The sequence below is a fragment of the Carcharodon carcharias genome, chromosome 20 (assembly GCF_017639515.1).
Source record: "Carcharodon carcharias isolate sCarCar2 chromosome 20, sCarCar2.pri, whole genome shotgun sequence".
Taxonomy (NCBI): Eukaryota; Metazoa; Chordata; class Chondrichthyes; order Lamniformes; family Lamnidae; genus Carcharodon; species Carcharodon carcharias.
Window position 1 is genome coordinate 107357860 of NC_054486.1, and position 17760 is coordinate 107375619.

The 17760-nt window shown below is 42.0% G+C and overlaps 1 protein-coding gene across 1 annotated transcript; it reads right to left on the bottom strand.

Annotated features, from left to right (window-relative positions):
- Positions 1-229: 229 nt before the first annotated feature.
- On the bottom strand, positions 230-14957 carry gsc (goosecoid). Its single transcript, XM_041214939.1, has 4 exons — positions 14941-14957; positions 13398-13754; positions 9408-9667; positions 230-562 (listed from the first exon to the last, which is right to left on the bottom strand). The coding sequence occupies exons 2-4, from the start codon at positions 13741-13743 to the stop codon at positions 395-397; spliced, it is 774 nt and encodes a 257-aa protein (XP_041070873.1). The 5' UTR covers positions 13744-13754; positions 14941-14957; the 3' UTR covers positions 230-394.
- Positions 14958-17760: the final 2803 nt, after the last annotated feature.

Consider the following 17760-nt stretch of genomic DNA (forward strand, 5'->3'; position numbering starts at 1 on the left):
GGCAGGTTCCTGAGGATGAGGAACTTACAGGTTATGAACAAAAAGCAGGAATATTGGATTAGCATAACTGCTGTTTCAAAGAGTCAGTGCAAGCAAATTGGGCCAAATGGCTTCCTTTTGTGCTGTTAAGTTTCTATGATTTTATTAGCATCTGGCTTATTTTATGACTGTTTAATATGAAGTTAGTTTCGACAAAGCAAAGCTGTCTCACACCTGAGTAACATCCCAACATTGTTTTTATTAACAAAACAGGCACACATACACACGCACATATATATAATATGTATATATACAGTATTTACAGCATCCTCAGTCCACGAGATGGACAATGTGCAAGATACCAGCCACAGTTTGAGCTGAGGGGTGGGTGAGTGCTCGCAGTCGGCACCAGTTATCAGCTGTCTGAGTCTAACTCACTTTCTTGGGCTGCCGCAATCACTTCTCCTGAAGGCTTTCCTGCCAGGGTGGTTTTGGAAATTTTGTTCCATTTCTGGGAGTCTGACTCCTCTGACGATGATCTCTTCTGCCGCCTCCATTTGGCTCGACGGTTTTTGAACCAGACCTGAGCAGGGAAAGCACATGAGAGAGACAGAGTGAAAGTTCGTTTTTGAGCACTACATTTTAACAGAGGATGTCAAGAGATTTGAGCACAGATTGACACTCACAGCGCGGGGGTGCTTAACTGTTGGAAGTGCCGTCTTTCAGAATAGATGTCAAATTGAGACACCATCTTCTCTCTCAGGTATAAAAGACTCCACAGCCACTCTCTTGATGAAGAGTAGGTGAGTTCTCCCTGGTGTCCTGGCCAATATTTATCCCTCAACAAAAAAAACATTAAAACATTATTTGGACACTATCTCATTGTTGTTTGTGGGAACTTGCTATGCGCAAATTAGCAGCCACATTTCCTACAAAAATGTTGAGTTGGCTGTAAAGTACTTTGGGATGCCCTGAGGCCATGAAAGGTGCTATATCAATATAAGTCTTTCTTTCACTAAAATTCTTGGAGATGATACAGAGGAGTTTACCGGCATTGTACCATTGATGAGGGATTTCAGTTGTAGGGAGAGATAAGAGAAGTTGGGATTGTTAGAGCAGAGAGGCTTAAGGAGAGATTTAATAGAGTTGTTCTAAATCAAGAGCAGTTTTTATAGACTAAATAAAGAGAAACTACTTCCACTGGCAGGAGGGTCAGTAATCAGGGACACGTAAGGGTGATTAGCAAAAGAACCAAAGGTGAGATGAGGAGAAATGTCTTTACGCAAATTGTTTTATCCAGAATACACTGCCTGAGAGAATGATGGAAGCAGATTCAATACAAGTTTTCAAAAGAGACTTCGACAAATACTTAAAAAGGAAAGTCTTGCAGGGTTATGGGGACAGATCAGTGGAGTGGAGGTAATAAGATAGCTCTTTCTGGATCAGGCACAATGGGCTGAATGGCCTCTTGTATGATTCTGATTATCCATCACTCACTCACACACATATATAGAAGTTAATAATTTAGTGTAGATTAAATACACTGCAAAAATTAGCTGATTTAAGACAAAGCAGTTATCTCTCATCTTCTGGATAGAAGGATCTAAACATTTAAATTCCAATGAATGAGATGATCCTAGCTAAGGACACAAACTGGAATTTTACAAGTGTACAGTGATTTCTAATTTCACTCCGTTATCTCTGGAACTTCCTTAAACCCTGTACCCTAGCTATTTTAACTCTATTCTTTTATTTTATTCTTGGTATGTGAGTTTCACCGGCTAGGCCAGCATTTATTGCCCATCCCTAATTGCCTTTGAGAAGGTGGTGGTGAGCAGCTTTCTTGAACCCCTGCAGTCCATGTGGTGTAGATACTCACATGATGCCATTAGGAAGGAAGTTCCGGGATTTTGACTTAGGACATTGAAGGAAAGGTGATATCGTTCCAAGTCAGGATGGTGTGTGACTTGGAGGGGACTTTGCAGTTGTGGTGTCTCCATGCTCTTGTCTTCTGCCTTTGTCCTTCCAGGTGGTACATGTCGTGGGTTTGGGAGCTGTAGAAAAAGCCTTGTTGCAATGCTGCGAAACGCTGCGGTGTATCTTGTAGATAGTCCACACTGGAGGCAAGGCGTGCGTTGGTGGAGGAAATGAATATTTGAGGTGTTTGCCTCCCTCTCTCTCCACAAAGATAACTTGTAAAGGCTTTGCACAAAATCTCTCTTCCCTTTTTCTTAAACCCACTCTGGTTATGCCCTTAATCACTTCATTAAATTCCCCGCCCCCCACCCCCCCAACACAATTCCAATCCTTGCTTCTCAAGAACTTTGGGATGTTTCGCCTCATTAACAGAACTGTATACTTGCAAGTTGTTTTGAGACCTCTTTTTAATGTGCAAATGATTGTTGCATTACTGCAGTGCTCATATTGCATCCAGTTGTGGTGCATGTTTTGACTGTTGCAGTTAATACTGATAATGTGACAGAAGTTGACAATCTGATAAAAACAAAAAACTGCGGATGCTGGAAATCCAAAACAAAAACAGAATTACCTGGAAAAACTTAGCAGGTCTGGCAGTATCGGCAGAGAAGAAAAGAGTTGATGTTTCGAGTCCTCATGACCCTTCAACAGAACTATTGAAGGGTCATGAGGACTCGAAACATCAACTCTTTTCTTCTCCGCTGATGCTGCCAGACCTGCTGAGTTTTTCCAGGTAATTCTGTTTTTGTTTTTGACAATTTGATATTGGTTGGGTGGGAATGTTGAATCTGTTGAACTGTCTCTGGGTAAAGCCAAGGTTTTTTTCAGTTTTCTCCCCTCCCACACCCCTCCAGAAGTTGGTGGTAGGAAGCTTCAGTACCACCGGTGCTTTGTACTATCCCATACCTCACCCACCAAAGGCCGTTCTGTGTGTGAGACATAACAGCAAATCCCACCTCACCAAGGGGGACACTTCTGCTGAACCTGACCTCATTTTCTCTCTCTCACAATGCATGCAAACACACACACACATATGCAGATCTGTGCGTACACACATCCATGCATGCTCATCTCACCAGTGGAGGTGACTGGGTGGCAATCAGGGGAGGGAGCCTTGGCTCTACTTACCCTCCTCAATCACTGGAGCACAGTTAACTAACTCTCTGTCGGTTGGAGGCACTGAAGTCAAGACATCCTGGCCTCGACTCTCTGGGCCATTGGAGGAACCCCTACTTTTAGGACTAGGAAAAGGTCCAATAAGCCCAAAAAAGAGATCAGACCCACCCTTCCACATTCTCACCCTATCCCAGAGTCTCTTCTGTGGCCTGTTTAGAAGAATTAGAGATGATCTTATTGAAACATGTAAGATCCTGAGGGGACTCGACAGGATGGATGCTGAGAGGATGTTTCCCCTTGTGGTGCAGTTTAGAACTAGGGGGCAAAGTTTAAAAATTAGGCATCTCCCATTTAAGACTGAGATGAGGAGAATTTTTTTTCTGTGAGGGTTTGTAGAATTCTCTTCCCCGTAGAGCATGGAGGCTGGGTCATTGGATATATTCAAGGCTGAGTTAAGTAGGTTTTTGATCCGCAAGGGAGTCAAGGGTTATGGGGAGCAGACAGGAAAGCGGAGTTGAGGCCATAGTCATATCAGCCATGATCTTATCGAATGGTGGAGTAGGCTCAATAGGCCAAGTGACCTACTCCTTCTCCTATTTCTTATGCTGTTGTGTCCTGAACCACATTGAATAACCCCAGTTACACTGTCCACGTCACTGTATCAGGTGACAAACTCTACAACTCTGTTATCTTTTCAGATCCATCTGATTCTTCACTTACTCTTAAAACCCCAATTTTAACATATGATTAAGAAACCAGATTCAAAAAAGGTACAGGCAGCATTTCTGAAGTTAGATATTCAGGTAAGAGAATTTAACTGGATTACAATTTTAAACCTACTGTCCTATTATATACACATGCATGGATCAGTCCCGTGATCTCAGCTGTTTACAATCTATATTAATGACTGAGATGAAGAGACTGAGTGTAATGTATCTAAGTTTGCTGATGATACAAAGTTAGTTGGGAAAGTAAGCTGTGAAGAGGACATAGAGAATCTGCAAAGGAATATTGACCAGTTAAGTGAGTGGGTAAGAAGATGATAGAAGGAGTATAATTTGTGGAAGTGCCAGGTTACTCACTTTGGTAGAAAGAATAGAAAAATAGAATATTATTTAAATGGTAAGAGACTATTACATGTTGTTGTGCAGAGGGATTTGTGTGTCTCAATAAAATAAACACAAAGTTAACATCTAGGTACAGCAAGCAATTTGGAAGGAAAATGGCATGTTAACTTTTATCGCAAGGTGGTTGGAGTACAAGAATAAGGTGGTCTTGCTGCAACGGCAGAGGGCTTTGGTGAGACCACACCTGGGGTACACCTGAAGCTCTGTACCTAACAGTTGAATATACTTGTCTTAAAGGAGGTGCAGTGAATGTTCACTGGATTGATTCTTGAGATGAGAGGATTGTCCTATAAGGTAAGATTAAGTAGAATGGGAAACAAAAACAAAAATATCTGGAAAAACTCAGCAGGTCTGACAGCATCTGTGTCTTCCTCTGCACAGATTCTGTCGGACCTGCTGAATTTTTCCAGCAATTCTTGTTTTTGTTTCAGATTTCCAGCATCTGCAGTATTTTGCTTTTATCTTAAGTAGAATGGGCCTGTATTCTCTGGAGATTAGGTGGGGTCATTAAAGCATATGAAGATTCCAGGAAGGCTTGACAGGGTAAATGCCAAGAGGTTGCTTCTCCTGGCTAGAGAGTCAAAAACACACACAAACACACACACAAACACATGCACTTCAGTCACATAGATCTTTCTTAAGTGCCATGTGACCTAAAATCCTAATGTAATTTTGGAATTTGATTAATTAGATAATTATCTAATTTGTGATTTATTCCCACTTTAACATCCCCTGAGTGTTCCTGGACCCTTGGAATTATCTGCATTTGGATTGATTCGCTTATGGAAAGTAAACTTACTTTTCTTTCAAACGAACTGTGCAATTAAATCATTCCTCCCACACGGCAAGATTCAGAGTCTGACCCTCACCCTGCATCTTATCGCAACGCCCCCAATCAGTTGAAAAATCAACATTTAGAACGAGCCAATCTATATAATTCTTGCAGCAGATATTTGTCCAACTAGGAAACTATGAACCTTTATTAAAATTCCGTTAACCTTCTCTGCTTGAAGGCGAGTAATCCCAAATTCTCTGGTCCTGCTATATAGCTGACATCAATTATCTCTGGTATCATTATATTAAACCTCCTCTGGACCCTCTCCAAGGCCTTGGGGAAAAAATCCTATATTTCTATAGTGCCTTTTATAACCTCAGGATGTCTCAGTATTTTACAGCCAATTAAAATCTTTTGAAATATGATCACTGTTATAATGTAGGAAATGAAGCAACCAATTTGCACACAGCAAGATCCCACAAACCACAATGAGATATCGGAGACATAAATATTGGCCAGGGCATCAGGGAGAACTCCACTGCCCTTTGGATCTTTGACATTTTAGCTGAAAGGGCAGATAAGGCCACAGTTTAAGGTTTCATCAGAAAGATGGTACCTCCAACATGCAGCACTCCCATCAGTACAACACTGGGAGTGTCAGTGTCGAGTGTGTGTTGAAGGCCCTTAATTGGAATGACCTTCTATCTCAGAGGCTAGAATGCTATTAATTGAGCTGCATCAACACCTCGTCTCCTTATCTTCTCCTGCCTTACAATCTCTTGGGACACCTCGTTCCCCTCCACTGCTCCTTGTTCGAGACTTTCCAGTTTAGCTTCTGCTCTACCCACAGGGGGACTGCACTGGTCAAAATCATAGATGAGATTCTGTGAGATTACAGCCATGACTGACCATTGATTACTCCAGTCATCTCCAGTGCCCTGATTTTATGGTCCATCAATTGGGGCTCTTTTCCCTAGAAAAGAGAAGACTAAGAGGTGGCCCAATCAAGGTCTTTAAAATTATGAAGAAGTTTCATAGGGCAGACATAAAGAAAATGTTTCTACTTGTGAAGGGGACCAAAACTAGGGGCCATAAATATAAGGTAGTCACTAATAAATCCAATTAGGGATTCAGGAGAAGTTTGTTTACTCCAAGAGTGGTTAGAATGTGGAACTTGTTACCACAGGAATGGTTGAGGCAAACAGTTTAGATGCATTTGATGGAGAAAGGAATAGAAGGATATGCTGATAGAGTGAGATGAATTAAGTTGGAAGGAGGCTGGTTTAGAGCTTAAATAACACTTAGATCACTTGGATTGAATGATCTGTCTTTATGCTGGTAATTCTGTGTAAGAAGACAGCAAGGAATCAACATCTTCCAAAGGGAGGAGGAGAAAACTAAATTGAGAAAAGAGAGATCAAAAATAGAGAGAAAAGTAGTATGTCCTAATCCAAGTTGGGCAAATACTCAATTTAATTTGAATGATTTAAGCTAACGTGGCAGCTTCATATTTCTGAATTGTCCAGCTGGTAATAATCTCGCCTCCGAGTCAAAAAGTTGCACAATTTAAACTGCACTCCAGGATTTGAGCACATAATCGAGGCTGGCACCTCAGCGCAGTATCAAGGGAATGAATACTGTCTTTTGGATGGACCTGTTCAGATGATTGCAAAAGATTACAGGCCACTTTTTTTGAAGAAGCTAGGGAGTTCTCTCAGTGCCCTGGTCAATATTTGTCTTTCAGCTCCAAAACAGATTTACTGATCATTTATCATATTTGCTTACTGCGAGATCTCACTGTGCATAAACTGTCTGGTCAACAAAACAACCATGATTGCATTTCAAATTCAAAGCACTTTGTGACGTTCTGAAGGTGTGACAAACAGTCAATTGCAAGTTAGTTTTTTTTGGCAAATGCAGTTATATTTAAGCAGATTTTATGTGGTGTGCTAGACAGGATACAAGCAAATACTCTAGGAATTGCACTAGACACCATTTTTATGTCAAAAATAGAACACAACTGTGCTCAAGAGACTCACACAAACCATCTTGGAAGGAGAGTTGATTTGGCAGTTGTGCATCCTGAAAGGACTTGGAATATAGATATACGTACCAGAGATATGTGCAACCAGGGAATAGGAATTTTGTGGGTTAAAACTAGTTTAATGATAAACTAATTGTGAACAGTTTTAAAATCTAGGATTTTATCAGTGAAGATTGACTGAAAAAAAAGCTTTACTGACTTTAACTGCAGCAGATATTGTATTTAACCAAACCAGTGTATAACAGACTCATTGTCCATCAGTCACTGGATAGAATACATAACCATACCTTTATATAACAGAACAACAATTCAATATCTGAATAAGGTACATAACCAGACCTCTATACAATAGATCCATTGTTCCATCGCTCACTGGGAATGGTGTGAAACCAGACCTGCACATAACAGAACCACTGTTCTGTTAATGTCCAGGTAAAGTTTTTAATCCGGCCAGCAAACAGCAGATCCAAGGTTCCAGTACTGATTGGGTAAAATATATTACAGATCTACTATTCTCTCATTGGCTGGGTAAGATATATAAACAGACCAGCATATGACAAGATAACAGATGACGACAATCATTTAGTTCATCTTAATTCATCCATTCAGAAGCACTCTAAAGTGCCATCATTTTAGAATCCATTTGTCTCTTAATGATTCCAGTGTTTTTACCTCCACTACTGTATCCAGGAGTCAGTTCCGGTGTTGGTCACTCAGTTCTGAATTTACCTTTTACTAGCTTGATCCCGAGTTCCCTTGCCCTATTTCTGACAACTTAATTTAAATCAATTACCTTTTTCATGCCCAGTCTATAAGATCACCTTTCTGATCCCTACTTCCCGCTTTGAAACATCCAACATCCTCCAGTCTATTAACCCGGACCTTTAGCTCCAAGGATTGGCTTTATGTCCCTTTTCTGTATTGCCACTAGTGCCTCAGCGTCTCACTTGGTGTCTCAGAGACCAGGAATAGAATTTGGTGACCTATTTTTATTTGTCCTGACATGGAGATTACCAGTAAGAATTTTTTTATAATTGAAATTTTGCCATAAACCTTGTTACTGCACTTTGAAGGTATTTATCAGACAAACAGATAGATTGTGAAAAATCTCACCAATTCTGCATAACATCCAGGACAGATTTTACAAATGTGCATTCCCAACAGAGGATCTCACCCACTGACAGCACAGGTTGGAACGTAGGGAATCCTGGGCATGTTCCCATGATATCCTAATAGGAGCCCTGGGCTAACAAGATTCCGAAGTGCAATCACACATTGATTTAAAAAAATGCGCCTTATAGAATGATAGTAAATCCAACCCCTGATGGAGCTGGAATACCCTTTGTTGCTATTTTCCATCTAAATGGATTTCAACTGTGCTGTTTCCATATAGTTTGATACCAGGGTTTAGAGGGTTAAATTACAGGACAGGTCGCATAGACTTGGCTTGTATTCTCTTGCCCGCTGAAGGTTGAGAGGTGATCGAGTCGAGGAGTTTAAAATGTTAAAAGACGTTGATAGACTAGACATACAGACAAATTGTTTCATCTGGTGAGGATCAAGAACATTGCATCACCATCTAAATATTTCCTATATGATTGTAGGGTTTTTCCCTCCATTACTTTATCTGGAAGACTATGACACACATTGACCACTCTCTATGAAAGGAGGAATTTCTGACATCTGTCATGATCATGTTCCAGCTGAGAATGGGGATAGTATTTCACCTTTTCACTAAAATGAGTGTATGAACTGGAGGAGGCCATTCAGACTGTACCATTCCATTAGATCATAGCTGATCTGTACCTCAACCTTGTACCACCTTACCTCCTACTACCATTGTTTACAGCATAGTCAACCAATGGTCTTGATTATACTTTGAGAGTCACATGCTACAACACAACAACTTTCTGATGAATTAAAATGAGTAACTTACTTTAGATGGTCAATGGGTAGCATTCTTGCTGTTTGAGCCAGAAAGTTGTGGCTTCAAGTCCCATTCCTGAGACTTGTGCACATAACCCAAGCTGTTACTTAAAGTGTAGTACTGAAGGAGCACTGCACTGTTAGAAATATCATCTTTTAAACAAAACTTTAAACTGAGACCCCACTTACCCTCTAAGTGGACGTAAAAAATCCTGCGGCACTATTTCAAAGAACAGTAGGGGAGTTCTCCCTGGTATCATGGCTAATCTTTATGCCTTAACCGATATCATTAAAAAGCCGGTAATATGGGCACTGTCACATTGCTATTTGTGTGCATAATATGCTCCTTTAATATGCTCATCCATAATACGCTACATTTAACAGTGAAAGTTCAACATTGGCTGTAAAACACTTTGGAATTTTCTGAGATGTTGCTACACAAATACAAGTCTTTTTCTTTTACCTCCACTTTCTCTTCCCGGAGATGGACCCTCCTGGCCAGCTGTTCCCTGGTGCCCACATCTGGGTACTTCGTTTCCTGAAATAGATTCTCCAAAGCTTCCAGCTGTTCATCTGTGAAGATGGTCCTGTGGCGACGCTTCCTTCGGCAATGGAGCTGGTTCAGAAGCTGCAGCTCGGTGCGGGATAGAGCCCCCAGACTTACGTAGGGCAGCACCTGCGGGGCAACTGGGGACAGGTAGGCAGATGCAGCCCCTTCCAACCCTTTCAGAACAGTACAGAGACAAAACAATCAGCTCCCACTCGTTTTACATCTGAATTTATTGATCAGACAATTACCAATAATTAACAAGGATGAGGATTTTAAAATTGATGCATTGCCAACTGGTAGCCAATGAAAGTCAGGGAGCATACAGCTGATGGGTGAAGGGGACGTGATGCGAGTTAGGATACAAGCAGCAAAGTTTTGGATGATCTCAAGTTTGCGGAAGGTATAATGTGGGCAACTGGCCGTAAATACATGGAATTGTCAAGTTGAGAGTTAATAAAAGCATAGATGAGGGTTTGAACGGAAGATTACAGAAGATCATTGAGCACAGAAAGCGGCCATTTGTCAGGTCATGTCTGCGCAGCTCAGCAGGGGCAGGAGCACAGTCGAGTAATGTTACAAAGACAATCTTAGTGATGGTGTGAATATGTGGTCAGATGCTTATGAGGATTACGAACAACCTGGTTCAGCCTCAGACAATGGCCAAGGAGAGGAATGAAGCTAGTGGCTAGGGAACGGAGTTTGTGGTGAGGGCTGTTTTGAGGCAATTTCTCTTCCTCCAACGCTGGATATTGGACAAGCAGTGTGACAGACCAGAGACCGCGAAGGGGTTGAGAGAGCTGTTGGTTAGGTAGAGCTGGATAGAGTTTCAATGTATTACCCAGATTTAAAACTGACATTGTAGATAGGGTGGTACCCGTTATAGACACTGCACAATTAACACCAATGAAAATTACAGCCTGGTGGTTTCTATAATGGGTGGCTGATCAACAATGCCAGCCGATCTAGTGCATCAATACATGAGAGATGCCCATGTCATCTCCTCCCTGTGCATTTCCTCTGCAACTGTTACGTATGATTTCTGCCTTACATTAGTGCAAAATGGTTTTGCAAACCTGGAGTCAGGAGCTGACTCAGAGTGAAATGGAGAAAGATTAAGCATGGCCAGTCAAAGCTGCAAACTGAGATTGTGTACTCTAGCCTGTATTTACTGATCTTAGGATGGTGTCAATAACTTTAACCCTTATCTCTCCTGGGGATCAGCTCTCACCCCAGCCTTCCAAACAAATACCCATCCCAGTCACTTGTGTGGGACAATATTGGTAACATCTGTATCTACCTTATTAGTGACCTCCTCAAAACAATTAACAAAGCAGCAACTCTTAGCAAAGCTGTGCTGACACTGATCATTTCTTAACTACTCAAGTGTTCCATACTCTGCCTTGAATGAACCGATTCCTGCGGCTTCCCCAGAACTGATCTTAGACTGGTAGATATTCTCTCTTTGACCCTCCTTAAATAACAGAACGACATTAACAAATTTCTAATCTCTGAGCACAATTCCCAAGTCAGGGAACTTTAAAAGATTATGACCAATTCTTCCACAATTTTCTCACCGACTTCTTTGGATGGGAATCATCACCTTCTGAAGATGTATCCAGCCCATGTCCCACTGTTTTCTCCATTACTATTTTGTTACTTAGGTTGAAGCCAATAGGCTCCTACTTTTGATTTGTTTTTAGATTCCCTTTTATTACCTTATCCTCTTTCAACAATTGTGAGAATGGATATGGAGTCCTCATTTAATAAATTTCCCTTTACATTGTTGATTATTACACTATCATCTTTATCTGTCTTTAATGGGTTCACTTCTCCCCCAATTACACACTTTCTTGCAATAAATTCATAAATTTTATTATTAGCTTTTATATTACATGCATTTTTTTTCCAATTTCCTTTTTTGCAGCTGTTAATATTTTCTTTGTGTCCCTTTGTTGCTTTCTATATTTCTCCTAGTCCTCTCGATTACTACTTTTCTTGGCATTTGAGTAAGCCGCTTCCTTTAGTTTTGGACTCAGCCTTACCTCATACATTGATCTTGACTGCTTTACTGTAAAAATGGAAGGTTTACTCTTTGGGGGCATATACTGGTCTTGTACAGTCTTATGGAAGCATTTAAATACTTCCTACTTTTCTTTAGGTTTACCTGCTAGCAGTTCAGTCCAATTTAACCTGATCAGTTTATGTGTGGAAGGCAGCTTTACTTAAGTTTAAAACCTAGGCATGTCTGAGATCTTTCTCTCACTTCATGTCATGTTCGTTGCCGCCAGACTGTTAACTTGTTCCTTATTCATTGCTTAAATCTAATATGGCCTGTGCCCGTCGGTTCTAAAACATCATTGCTTCAGAAAACTCTCCTGGATCTAGTAGGTACCAGCCATCCCAGCCTCTCCCGGTTAATCAGCTCCATCATTTACCTCAAGTGAAAGAGAGTAGGGAACAGGAGTAACCCATTTAACCCCTCGAGCCTGCTCCCCCAAGAACTGAACATGATTGGATGTAATATGTGTATGTGTGTGGTGGGGGGGTGGGGGGGTGGAGGGGGTGAATGTATGTGTGTGCATGTGAGGGAGGGTGGGTGTGTGTATGAGGGAGGGTGTGTGTGTGTGAATATGTATGTGAGAGGGAGGGTGTGTGTGAATATGTGTGTGTGTGAGAGGGAGGGTGTGTGTGAATATGTGTGTGTGTGTGAGAGGGAGGGTGTGTGTGTGAATATGTGTGTGTGTGAGAGGGAGGGTGTGTGTGTGAATATGTGTGTGTGTGAGAGGGAGGGTGTGTGTGTGAATATGTGTGTGTGTGTGAGAGGGAGGGTGTGTGTGTGAATATGTGTGTGTGTGTGAGAGGGAGGGTGTGTGTGTGAATATGTGTGTGTGTGAGAGGGAGGGTGTGTGTGTGAATATGTGTGTGTGTGTGAATATGTGTGTGTGTGGATATGTGTGTGTGTGAGGAAGGATGTGTGTGTGTGTGAATATGTGTGTGTGTGAGGGAGGGTGTTTGAACATGTGTGTGTGTGTGAATATGTGTGTGTGTGTGTGTGTGTGTGAGGGAGTGTGAGTGTGTGTGAATGTGTGTGTGTGTGAGGGAGGGTGAGTATGTGTGTGTGAGAGGGAGGGTGGGTGTGTGGTGTGTATGAGGGAGGTTGAGTATGTGTGTGTGTGAGGGAGGGTGTGTGTGTGTGAATGTGTGTATGTGTGAGGGAGGGTGGGTATATGTGTGTGTGTGTGAGGGAGGGTGTGTGTGTGTGTGTGTGTGAGGGAGGGTGTGTATGTGTGTGTGTGAGGGAGGGTGTGTGTGTGAATGTGTGTGTGTAAGGGAAGGTGAGTGTGTGTGAATATGTGTGTGTTTGAGGGAGGGTGGGTGTGAGTGTGTGTGTGTGTGAGGGAGGGTGGGTGTGAGTGTGTGTGTGAGGGACGGTGGGTGTGTGTGTGTGTGTGTGTGAGGGAGGGTGTGTGAATATTTTTGTGAAGGTGTAAGAATGTGAGTGGATATGGGTGAATGTGAATGTGTGTGCGTGTGTGGGTGTGAGTGGATGTAATGGTGGGTGTGTGTGTGGAGAGGGAGGTGTGTAGTGGTCGGAGGGATGAAGGTGGAACTTCCGAGCGGTTTAAACCTTAACCCGCGTTAATCTTAACACCGCAGTTTGCTGACAATTTGTAATTGAAAGAAGATTAAGCAGCAAACCATCCCCTTTAAAACAAAAACATTCACATACAATCCAAATCAATTTACAAATGGCAATATTGAAACAGTGCGATTCTTCCCCCCTCCCCCCCCACCCCCCTCCCCCTCCGTTAAAGGGGGGGGGGGGGCGTCCAGCTAAAAATGTTGACGATCTCCGCACGTACTGTACATTGGTAGCGATGTAGGTGATTTGTAAAGAATTACCTGGCGGGATGCAGGAGCAGTGCTGTGTGGTCAGAGGTTGGCAGGTCGGTACAGTGCCACAGCAAGAGGCCCGGGGCGAACCGGGCACATAGTAATAATTGTAGCCCATTCTTGAGCCACCGACTGCCAGGTTGGGGTGCTGAGGGGGCGGCGGAGGAGGAGGTGGAGGAGGCGGTGGAGCCACGGCCGGAGAATACAGCCCCAGATACTCAGCGCCGGCGCACAGGGAGTCAGCCGCCAAGCCAGGGTAGCTGGGCAGCGGAGCGCCAGCAAGAGACGCTGCCTCCTTACAGCGAGACCTGCCCCCTGACAAAATACTGTCGATGCTGAACATCACAGCCGGCATTACCAAATCAGCTAAAAGACCAAGGGAAGATAGACATTAGATCTAAATAATAAAAATAAATAAGTAAAACCGAAAAAAAAGTGAAACCGACTTTCCAAAATAAAATAAAAAAAAAATGCACGCAGTTTAACAGAGATAAGTTCCCAAAGAAGAAACTTAGCACCAAGTTCAATATAGTTCGTGAGCCAGAAAACTAGGTGCGTGGATCGCTTTCGCCTCGCGCTCCAACTGAGTTCAGTGCAACAAGCTTGTCCCAGCAGTTATATACACAGTCCGCGTCATTCAGGGGGTTTTTTTTTTTCGCCTCTTTGCTTATGTAATCGGGAAGGCAAAACAAAAGTTTCACTGAATTATTTTAATATTCCCCTCCCCTCAATCGCGCGCATACATACACACAAAAGGGGGATACAGCCCAGGAGCCTCAGCACTGCGGATTAAAGAAATTAAATGTAATCTTTCCTCTCCCACCCCCACCCCTATTAGCTTTGTAATCGGTTTTTAAATTGATCCCACCACCAACTCCCCCCCACACACCCCACCCCCCCCCCCACCCAGTCCCCAACAGCAGCTAATTGCACCCGACTAATCCGATTAGTGGGATTGTAGCAAGGGCCGGTTTGCAGACTCTGCCACCCCGCCCCCCGCCCCACTATTCTGGGTGAAGTCATTAACGCGGATGTCTATTAAAATATGGGTCAATTGTTTACCGTCCCCCTAATGTCACTACTGGTAATCGCCACCTCCCAGGCCAATACAAAGACAGACTTTCGGACCTTGTACAACATTCAGCGAGGGCGGGTCAACAAGTCGCAGGGAAGCCACAAACATATAGGTCCCAGTTCGAAAGAGTCTCTTGTTCCTATTTTCCTACGATTGTTGTTTAATTATCGATCCTGAGTCTGAAGTTCAGATAGGAAACCTTGCTGGAGACTCAAAAGCACGTTCGTTTTACCTTTGTGTCTGTCCCGCTTCTTTCTCTGTCTGTGTCTATTTGTCCATTTATCTTCCTATAATAAATCTGTCTTTAGTTTTATTGTCTTAAATTATCGATTTACAAATATAATGAATATATATGTTCATATATAACATATAATGATACATCTGTGTGCATCAGTCTGTGTCTGTATATGTATATTTTCTTATCCATAATAAATATATCGACAATGTAATTAGAAATAACCATAAATAACAATTTACCTCTCTCTACCCCAAGCTGCTGGTATTATCCCAGCTCCTGATCATTAGTTTTGCTTTAGTTCTACCAGGGCGCTGAATTTCTCTCTGCGGGGGGAATGCACATTGCCTGAGCTGCTGAACATTTGAAGTTGGGATTATTTTTAATAACTGTTTAATCCGATTTTAATTTTATTTCCCTCTTCGGGAGAATAGGTCATTTTCAAATCACACCGTCAGCAAATTAGATAATTTAAAAAAAAATAAAACAAATCGATAGGAAACTCGATAGAAAATGAATGCCGAGATAGATAAAGGTTTGATTTTGTTTTAAATATAGACTCCGGTCGCGACTAAACGACGTCCAAAGTTTAGACCAGTTCGGGACGGTTCTTAAACGCTGCTGGTTGTGGTGGTGGGGAAGCGAGAGGGGTGAACAAGATTTGAGACAAATCGCAAGCGAGTCCAAGGTGTTAATCTGCCCGGCTCCAATCCACTAAATGAGGAAATCCCAGAGACTGAGACTTTTTAAAATGAAAAAGTCATTAAAGTATTTTAATTACCCAGGGCCCACACTAACTGTGCAAACAAATAGCCCATTAGCAAATAAATCAATCCTCGCAAATAAATCATTCCGAAATGCAATAAAAGCCATGCAGCTGAAATTAGATATTTAACCCGGTGTAATTTCCCCCTCTTTAATATCATCAACCCCTTGTAATTTCTAATAACGCTTTGGGTCCTTGTAGCGGTCAAATTGCTCCCATTTCATCCCCCAAACCGACACCGGCTTTTGATTTCAAATCCCCTCCAAGAGACACTTGTTTAAACTTTCTGAGTTTGAGCTCTGGTTGTACGGGGAAGCGGCTCCCGCTGTGTAAAGTGAATCAGACAAAATGCGGCCTCACGTGTCTCTGGGACTTTCAGTCTCATTTCAAATGACCCGAATTCTTTATCTCTTTATATTTTCGGGGGCGAAGAGAAAGTTTGTCGGATTGTTTCAAACGTACTAGAAGAAGCCCTCAACAAGCCCTTACCCTATGGTTTAGAGGCGGAGAGAAAAGATGGGAAAAGGCTCATTCTTACACATTAACACTTGGATACATTAACACATAAACACTCATTTACCTTTAACACATGAACACTTATTAACACAAACACTCATATACATCAACACTCATCAATAACTAAACACTCCTATGTATTAACACAGTAATGCACATACATTAACACATAAATGCTCATATACATTAACACATAAGCACTCATATATAACTAAGCACTCATATATTAACACAGTTATGCACATAAACATAAAAATTATCAAAACACTCATATACATGACCATATATGCTAACACTCATACACTAAAACATTAACATTCATACATTAATACACTAACTACTAACACCAATATACATTAGCACATTAATAATCATCTTTATTAACAATAGCAACATATATATATATAGCTCCTTTAACATAATGAAACATTACAGAACTCTTCACAGGACCTTTATAAAACAAACTAACACTGAGCCATATAAGATATTGCTTGGTTAAGGAGATAGTGTTTAAAGTAGTGCCTTAAAAGAGGGGAGAGTTAGAGACGATGAGAGATTTAGGGAGGGAATTTCAGAGGGCCTAGGTAACTGAAGACAAGGCCTTCAATGGTGGAGTGATTAAAATCGCAGATGCTCAAGAGGCCAGAGGAGGGGAGATATCTCAGGGGCAGGTAGAGATGACAGGAATAGGGAAAGGTAAGGCCATGGAGGGATTTGAAAACAAGGATGAAAATTTTTAAATCAAGACATTGCTTGACTGGGAGCCAGTGGAAGTTAATGAGCACAGGGTTAATAGGTGAATGGGACTTGGTGTATGTTAAGACACAGATGGCAGAGTTTTTGAAGGAAAGTTTTCATCGGGCAGAATGTGGGAGACCCAGACAGGAATGCATTGGATTAGTCAAGGAGATAACAAAGGCACACATAAGGGTTTCAGCAGCAAATAGGCTAAGACATGGGCAGAGTAATAGAGTCATAAAGTCATTATGGCACAGAAGGAGGCCATTTGGTGCATCAAGTTCATGCTGGTTCTTTGTAGAGCAATCCAATCAGTCCGATTCCCCTGCACTGTAAGTTTATTTCCCCAAAGTAGCCATCCAATTGGCTTTTGAAATCATTCATCCTCCACTTCCACCACCCTGATGGGAAGTGAGTTCCAGGCATTACTACTTGCTGCATGAAAAAATTCTTCAACACATCTCCCCTCCATCTCTTGCCCAAAATCTTAAATCATTGACTCCCCCTTGTCCTTGTATCATCAACTAATAAGAAAGGCATTTCTTTGTCTAGCTAAACCTGTCGTAATCTTTTACATCTCTATTAAATCTCCCCTCAATCCCTTTTGCTTCAAAGAGAACAAACCCAGATTCTCCAAGTTAAAATCCCCCAACCCTGGAACTACTTTGGTAAATCTCCTCTAAGCCCTCTCAAGTGCCCTCACATACTTCCTAAAGTGTGGTGACCAGAACTGGGTGCAATACTCTAGTTGTGGCCTAGCTGGAGCTTTATAACTTTCCCTGCTTTTGTACTCAATACCTCTACGAAACATGCAACCCCTTATACTTTGCTAGCTGCTCTCTCAATGTGTCCTACCACCTTCAATGATCCATGCACATGAATCCAGCCGATGTTAGGGAGGTGAAAATAGATGGTTTTAGTGATGGTGTGAATATGTTGTCAGAAGTTCATCTGGGGATCAGATACCAAGATTGCAACAGACTGGTTTAATCTCATTATCACACTAACACTCATGTAAATTAACACTCAGATACACACTAAA

Coding starts and splice junctions, on each gene's coding strand:
- gsc (XM_041214939.1), bottom strand. CDS start 13,743: ATGCCGGCTGTGATGTTCAGCATCGACAGTATTTTGTCAGGGGGCAGG. Junction 9,668..13,397: donor CTGCTCCTGCATCCCGCCAG/GTAATTCTTTAC, acceptor CTGTTCTGAAAG/GGTTGGAAGGGGCTGCATCT. Junction 563..9,407: donor TCCGGGAAGAGAAAGTGGAG/GTAAAAGAAAAA, acceptor TTCCCTGCTCAG/GTCTGGTTCAAAAACCGTCG.